An 8,104-nucleotide genomic window follows, 5' to 3' on the forward strand; every position below is an offset into this window, starting at 1 on the left:
CGCCTCTCCTAGTAAAGTTCCTCCTTTAACCGGGCCGTCTCCTCCTCTTCGCGACTTTCTTTCAATTTACTATATGAATTTTGAATTTCAACGCTTTCCTCTGCCTCTTGTCTTTGTGCCTTTTTGCTTCTTGACCGGTTCACCTTCCCTCCTTATCATGGAGTTTGTTTCTCCTTTGTCGTGGGAGTTTCATTTTTATTCTTTGTCATCTCGTTTCCTTCAGCCACCTTCCCCTTCTTGGCCTTTCCGCCTTGTTTTAGATTGACCTGGCCTCCTTCCTCTGGAGTTGCGTTATTATCTTCCTCGATATGAGTTTTTGCTTCATTGGTTTCCTCCTCATCCTCCTGCGTTCCACTCACTTCTTTGCTAGATTCTATCGTAAATACCAACAGCTGTTCAACTCTTCTTTCTTCGCTGGATTTCTTCCTTTGTTCCATCATCTTTCTTAACTTCTCCTCGTAGTTATGCACGTCTTTTGTGATACAGTCTTTTGCATGTCTCAGATCTCCTCTTATCTCGCCGATTCCACTTGGCATTGGGAACCGTATCGCCTGGTGATATGTTGACACGACTCCTTTTATTCCATGTATCCAAGGCCGCCCTATGAGAGCATTGTAGGGAGAATCGACATCTACGACACATACTGTGACCTTCGTCTCTAGATCGCCAGCGAAAATCTTCACGGTCAGTTCCCCTTTCGGCTTGGACGCTACCCCATTGAACCCATATATGTTATATGTAGAAGGTACTAGATCCGAGTCCTTGTATCCCATGGTCCTAAAGGTATGGTAAAAGAGGATACCGACTGAACTCCTAGTATCAACTAAGATTTTGTCTATTTCCCAAATTCTCCTTTTCTCAGCTTTCTCTTCCTCCCATCTGGAATATTTTCCGAATCCCAAGGTCACGACCAAAGGATTTGTGTGAGAAATTTCCACAAGGTGCATCCTTCGCCGAGAAGGTTATCTCCCTCTTCTGCCATTCCTCTAATGGATCTTTCGTCATGACGCTGAATATTTCATTTCCCTCGAAATCCCTTTTGTGAACTCTTTTAAGCACATTGTCATGAAAGTCTTGAAGACTTTTTGCCGCATGAATTATTGAATTACAGTTTAATTGATGCTTTCCTCGGTCTATCTCGATCCGGTATGTTGGTTGATTCTCACGAGGTGGCGGTGGTGGCACATAACTCTCTAGGAAATGCTCGAGTTTCCCTTGGTATATCAAGCGAAGTATAATTCGCCGAACGTTCCTGCAATTACCTGTTTGGTGCCCATGGAAGCGATGATACTTACAGAATTCATGACTTCGAAATCCTAGTGGAGGCTCCTTTCCGAAATTTGGTGGGGGCGGGATTTGCTCCGTCAGCACTATTGCCTCCCACACTTTTTCCACAGTTGTGTTAAGTCGTGAGAGTTTTACATCTTCGAAGATTGGTCCATTGGGCCTCCTTTACCGTATTTGGGTCCCTGATTATTCCTAGGTTGGTATCCCTTATTGTAGCTCCATGGCTCATGATTTCTTCGTTTTGACTCCTCATACCTTTGTTGATCAATCCACTCTTGATCTCCACTCGAGAAGGCTACAAGCTTTGTTGGGACTGGAACTGTTGGCTCTCCCTTTCCCCGTCTGGGATCATCCTCTACTGTGTGCACCGTCCTTGGTAATATCCTAGAATTCCCTTCTTTCGCTGGGTCCAATGTCATTTCGCTGACCTGCCTCTGCTTTTCCTCCAAAGCTATGTATTCCTCCTGGTACTCCCCCAGCTCATTCATCGCTATCGACTTTCGAATAATGAATATTTTTGTGTATAGCAGGTCCGTTGGGATCAAAGCATTCACGAAGGCTAAGATGAAGTTTCGTTCATTAACTCTCCCTACTAACTCCCTACACACTTTTCTCCATTTCGTGACCAACCCTCGCAAGCTTTCCATTGGCCTTCTCCCCAGGTTGAACAGAGTCTCTATCCCTGTCCTCAACAAGTTGTTTCTTATATACGTCTTTTAGAATATCTTCTACAAATATTTGAATGATGATATTGACTTTTCCGAGAGTCCATCAAACCAGGCTAATGCCTCCCTTGCTAAGCTCGTAGGGAAATATCGACAAAGTACTGCGTCATTTCGTCCCCATTGCATCAGCAAAAGGGTATATTACTTCAAGTGTTGCAATGCAATTTCCGATCCACTGAATATGCTTGCAAGCGTTGGTAACACGCATTTCTCCGGGATGTCCGTATGCATGATCTCATAGGTGAATGACGACTTATCTGCTTCCTCTATCGCTTCTGCTAACTGCACTCTTCCACCTCTTCGTGAGTTATTTATTAAAGCCCTCATGTCTCTCATCTCATTTAGAACTTGTTGGTTCAAGTTTCTTCCATATTCCTCATGGTGACGGCCTCTCATCATGTTAAGCCTCCCTTCGCCTGATCGTTGTCTTTGCTCCTCATCTCGGATAAGGTTCGCCTGGCATTGCAGTTCTTCCTCCTTCCTTTGTTCCTCCTCATGTCTCCACCTCTGATCTTCCCATTGTGAGATCTCCAGTGCTCTTCTCAAGTCTCGTTCTTCGTCTTCATCCATTCGTCGTCTTCTTCTTCGTCCTCCTACATCTTCCTCGTGGTCATATCTCTTTCGCCATAGTTCATCTTACTCCGAAGATATAGTGTTTCCTTCCGAATCTATGGCATTCCCGTTCTCGTTAAGTTGCCGGTTTTTTTGCCTCAACCTAGCATTTTGCCTTACCAACTACACCTGCTGTTCCGCCAAGTCCCGGTCTCGTTCTCGTTCATGGTGAAGCGTCTCCCTTAACTGGTCCAACGTCATGTTTTCTTCTCCGATATTCTCTTCCATCTCTTCGCGAGTCATCTTCTCCTCTACAACGGTGTCTGTATCGGATGTGTGCACTGAACCTTCCCTGAGGCCATCTTCTTCCGTATGCCTCTGGTTCTCTTCTCATCTGTCTCCCACAACTGATGTTCCGGCCCGTTCCGTCCTTCCCCTCTTATATGCTAATCGTTTGCTTTTCCTTATTGCTATCACATCCGCTGCTCGACCTGATATTTTATCCATCAACCTATCCTTATTTCATTATCAACTGAACTTTTTCCAATCCTAATTATCTAGATCTCCTACTTTCACAACTCACTTCATGTTTCTAGCACCAAAATGTGATTACTGGAAATCCAGCAACATACCCAAATGGAAAGTAAGTAAGATCTACGACATGATAAACACAAGAACTTAAGTTTATTTATTAATCTCAAGTGAAATACAAGTTACACTCGTGAGTTACTCGAAAACCCTAATCCCTTCTCCAAGCCTATGAATTACAAGGAAACCCTAATTCTCTCTCTCCTATTCTAGACCTTTCCCTCTCCACCAGCTCTCCTCCTTTACATTTCCCCAAGGTCTCTATTTATAGCCTCCAACAACCCTAATGGTATACAACCCACATTATCTCGCCGAGGTTACTTTATACTTCGCCTGGAGCATATTCCATAGAGTTTTCCCCCACCTTTCGCTGACTTCATGTGGTCTTGTCGGGACACCTGTCCTATTTCTTGCTTGATAATTTATCTACTTCGCGTCTTTCCTTCTTCGCCAAGTAAACTCTTCGTAGTTCTGCCTTAATACCCTGATGGTCCTCCTACTTTAGTTCGGGGCGGGGAGCTTTCTCGCGCTTGGAATTTGTACTTCGACTTCTGATACTGACTGATTTGACAGGTCACTAACGAGGATCTTTAACTAAGATTCCCTAACTCTTGTTTGTGTGACACGCGGTGATCCTATTTCGTGTGCCTACACAGGTAATTTCCTAATTTTATTAACCATGAATTGGTTACCCAATGTACCATCCATGTTTCAATTGACGTCGAACACTAGGCTGAACTAGAATGCCATGTGCATTCCTGGTGTAGTGTGTGTGTTTAACCAGTAACCCGACACTCATTTCAACTCACAACTACCTTCTCAAAACACTATATTAATTAAGAAACTTATTGTCTTTTCGCGCGTAGACCTTTTCAAGTGCTATATATAGCTGTTAATATCTATCATTTTTCCTACACTTCTCTTGTCTAGTTACATAGTGATATTTAGATCATGGTAGACTTCGGGTTGTTACTACCATGGTTTCCTTATATCTTCTTCCTTTTCTTCACCATCCTCTTCTTTTTCTATAACAAGTCTTCATAATCTTCGACTTCTATATTGCCAAAATCATACCCGTTAATAGGTTCTACTTTCGCTCTTCTTGCGAATAGAGACCGACACAATCAGTGGGCAACGAATATTCTTACTGTATGCCCAACAAATACCTACGTGCTTCGATATTTCGGTGGCTGTATGGTTTTCACTGCTTATCCTGAAAATGTTAAACATATTGCCAAGTCTCACTTCTCTAACTACCCAAAAGGTGGAGTGCTGAAAGACATCCTCCGTGATTTCTTTGGCAAGGGGATAGTCACTGCAGATGGTGATAGCTGGAAGTTTCAGAGACAAATACTAAGTCATGAATTCAACCCCATGTCTCTTCGTAAGTATGTCGAAGAAGTTGTTAAGGTTGAGATATTCGACCGATTGATTCCTTTTCTCTTAATGACAGCTGAAAATAATTCTGAGCTTGATCTTCAAGATATCCTCCTACGGTTTGCTTTGGATAACATTTGCAAGATTTCGTTTGGGTATGATCCAAGCTACCTTTCACCATCACTCAAAAAAAAAAAGAATTTGCAGTAGCATTCGAAGACGCTAAAAGGATAACGGGTGAACGTATCGGTCAGGCTATTCCTTTAGTTTGGAAACTTGAGCGATTTCTCAACATAGGATCAGGAAAGATCCTTAAACAAGCGACCACAACGATTCGGGAATTTGTAAGACAAATTATAAGGCAAAAGAAACTCGAACTGAAGAAGATATCTTCTTTAGAGACTACTGATGATCTCTTATCAAGGATTATTAAGGACTATAATTTAGATGAAGATTTTTTAATTGATATTGCCATAAATTTCATTCTCGGAGGTCAAGATACCACTTCAGCGGCCTTGACATGGTTTTTCTGGTTGGTTTCTTCCAATCCCGGAGTAGAGAAAGAAATACTAAAGGAGATAAACCAAATAGCTGAAGAACCTGGTTATGATGATGTCAAGGACATGGTTTATATTCATGCAACACTTTGTGAGAGCATGAGGTTGTACCCACCAGTACCTGTCGAGAGTAAAGAAGCAGAAAATGATGACATTTTACCTGACAGAACGATTATAAAGAAAGGGATGATGGTCCTGTATTCTTCTTATGCGATGGGTATGATGGTAAATTTGTGGGGTTCGGGTTGGAATGAATTTAAGACAGAGAGATGGTTAGACACAGATAACGTTACCGGAAAATTAAGTTTCGTGTGCAAGGATTCTTATACGTACCAAGAAAGACATATGTCTACTGAGTGTTATAGGAAGTTATAAGAAGCCATTTGAAGTTATAGGAAGCCATTTGATAGATCAAGAATGCAGTGTTATAATTATGGGGATTTTGGACATATGGCTACTGAGTGTCCAAAACCAAGAAAGACAGTTGCTAACAATTACAAAGCAAATTTCAAAGCTAACATTGCGGAAATCCAAGAAAAATAAGAAGAAGAAAAGAAGGATGAAAACATGCTACTTGCATGTCATACAACAGAAGAACAACCTCAACTTAAGTGGTATCTGGATACAGATTGCAGCAATCATATGTGTGGAAGAAAAGATTTGTTTGAAAGACTGGATGAGTCTGTAAGATCTACAGTAAAATTTGGAAACAACTCAACAATTCCAGTTATGGAAAAAGGAAGAATAGGGATTATTCTTAAGAATGGTTCTAAAGCATACATCATGGATTTATATTACGTTCCAGGTTTACATCAAAACTTGCTAAGTATGGGACAATTGTCTGAAAGAGGATATTCTATGAATATTTACAATGGTTTATGTTTCATCAGAGATAAAAGAAGAAGATTTATAGCAAGAGTGGAGATGACTAAAAATAGACTATTTCCTTTGAACATTCAGCATCAAAAGGAAAGTTGTTACAGTAGCATTGTGCACAATGACTCTTGGTTATGGCATAAAAGGATGGGACATGTGAACTTTAGCAGTTTATAAAACTTAACAAAGGAGATGGTGTCAGGTTTACCTTTCAGAGAGGTACCAGAATCAAGATGTGAAAATTGTATCTTTGGCAAGAAGCACAGAGATCCATTCTCAGTCAACAAAGCTAGAAAAGCTGATCAACATTTGGAGATTGTTCATAGTGATCTGTGTGGTCCTATTGAAGTAACTTCACATGGAGATAATAATTATTTTATAACTTTCATTGATGATTTTAGTAGAAAAGCATGGGTTTATTTTCTTAACAAAAGAGTGATGCATTTCAAGCTTTTAGAAGTTTCAAAGCTTATGCTGAGAGACAAATTGGTAAGAGTATCAAGATCTTGAGAACTGATAGAGGTAAAGAATATACTGTTGTTGACAATTTTATGGAAGAGCATGGCATTCAGCATCAACTAACTGCAAGATATACATCACAACAAAATGGAGTTGCAGAGAGGAAGAACAGAACCATAATGGAGATGACAAGAACTATAAGAAGAACAAAATATTTACCAAAAAGTTTTTGGGGTTATGCAGTTGACACAGCTGTGTATTTACTCAACAGATGTCCTACAAATTGTTTGAACAACATAACACCAGAAGAAGCTTGGAGAGGTGTAAGACCAAGTGTAAGACATCTGAAAATTTTTGGGTGTATTGCATATGCACATGTACCCAAAGAACTAAGAAAGGAATTGGATGACAAGAGTGAGAAGTGTATCCTTGTTGGTTATAGTTCAGTAACCAAAGGATATAGATTATACAACCCAGAAGCAGGAAAATTGTTTACAAGTAGAGATGTGATCTTTAATGAAGATTCAAAATGGAACTGGAATAATGGATCAACAACTAATGTTGATCCATATAATAATGGATCAACAAGGGATGTTGATTCACGTAATATTGGATCAACAAGGAATGTTGATCCACCTGCTGCTGTCAGAACAATTCCAGTTGAAGTTTAAGAAGAAGTGCAGATTCAAGATAATGTTGAAGAACAACATGAAGAAGCAAGAAAAGAAAAATACAACAACAAGAAACTACAAGACCAAGAAGAAAATATATCATACCTGCTAGGTTGAATGATTATATTGTATCAAGAGATGATGAAGATACTGATGATGAAGTAGTGAATTTTGCACTATTTGGAGATTGTGATCCTGTAACTTATGAAGAAGCATCAAAAGAACAAGGTCGTATTCAAGCTATGAATGAAGAACTGCAGTCAATTGAGAATAATGATACATGGGAACTAACAGAACTTCCACCAGGAAAGAAACCCATAGGTGTTAAGTGGGTTTATAAAACAAAATACAAGTCAAATGGTGAAGTGGAGAGAAAGAAAGCAAAGTTAGTAGCTAAAGGTTATAGGCAAAGACAAGGGGTTGATTATGTAAAAGTATTTGCACCGGTTGCAAGACTTGATACAGTAAGGATGATCATTGCTTTAGCAATAAAAAATAATTTGAAGATATTTCAGATGGATGTGAAGTCAGCATTCTTGAATGGAGTGTTGGAAGAAGAAGTTTATGTAGAGCAACCATCTGGCTACATTATGGAGGGGAAGGAGAATGAAGTATACAAGCTAAACAAAGCTTTGTATGGTTTGAAACAAGAACCAAGATCTTGGTACACAAGAATAAATTCTTATTTCATTAAGAAAGGATTTAAAAGATGTCCACATGAGCATACTTTATACTTGAAAGCTGATGATCTTGGCAATCATATTATAGTGTGTTTGTATGTGGATGATCTTATATTTACTGGAAATAATTCTGAGATGATCAAGGAATTTAGGGAGGATATGGTGAAGGAGTTTGAGATGATAAATCTTGGATTGATGTCATATTTTCTTGGCATTGAAATTCAACAAACTGAAAAAGGAATTTTTATTAACCAACAAAGGTATGCTGAAGGAATTTTGAAACGTTTCAAGATGGATAATTGTAATCCAATCTTAACACCAGTAGAAGAGAG

The 8,104-nt window shown here is 39.7% G+C and overlaps 1 protein-coding gene and 1 pseudogene across 1 annotated transcript; both read left to right on the forward strand.

The window, feature by feature from the left end:
* The first annotated feature begins 4,199 nt into the window (after positions 1 to 4,199).
* LOC113352153 lies at positions 4,200 to 5,461 on the forward strand (annotated as a pseudogene).
* Positions 5,462 to 5,653: 192 nt separating this feature from the next.
* LOC113352154 lies at positions 5,654 to 7,092 on the forward strand. The gene is made up of 4 exons (XM_026596012.1): positions 5,654 to 5,891; positions 6,165 to 6,310; positions 6,397 to 6,484; positions 6,665 to 7,092. The coding sequence occupies exons 1-4, from the start codon at positions 5,654 to 5,656 to the stop codon at positions 7,090 to 7,092; spliced, it is 900 nt and encodes a 299-aa protein (XP_026451797.1).
* The last annotated feature ends 1,012 nt before the right edge of the window (positions 7,093 to 8,104 follow it).

Source organism: Papaver somniferum, chromosome 2, assembly GCF_003573695.1.
Source record: "Papaver somniferum cultivar HN1 chromosome 2, ASM357369v1, whole genome shotgun sequence".
In the NCBI taxonomy this organism is placed as follows: domain Eukaryota; kingdom Viridiplantae; phylum Streptophyta; class Magnoliopsida; order Ranunculales; family Papaveraceae; genus Papaver; species Papaver somniferum.

Bases quoted from the DNA above. Each gene is read 5' to 3' on its own strand.
- LOC113352154 (XM_026596012.1), top strand. From the start codon at position 5,654: ATGCTACTTGCATGTCATACAACAGAAGAACAACCTCAACTTAAGTGG. The intron at 5,892-6,164 runs GTTTACATCAAA...AGATGGTGTCAG, and splicing joins GGATTTATATTACGTTCCAG to GTTTACCTTTCAGAGAGGTA. The intron at 6,311-6,396 runs GTAACTTCACAT...TCTTAACAAAAG, and splicing joins ATCTGTGTGGTCCTATTGAA to AGTGATGCATTTCAAGCTTT.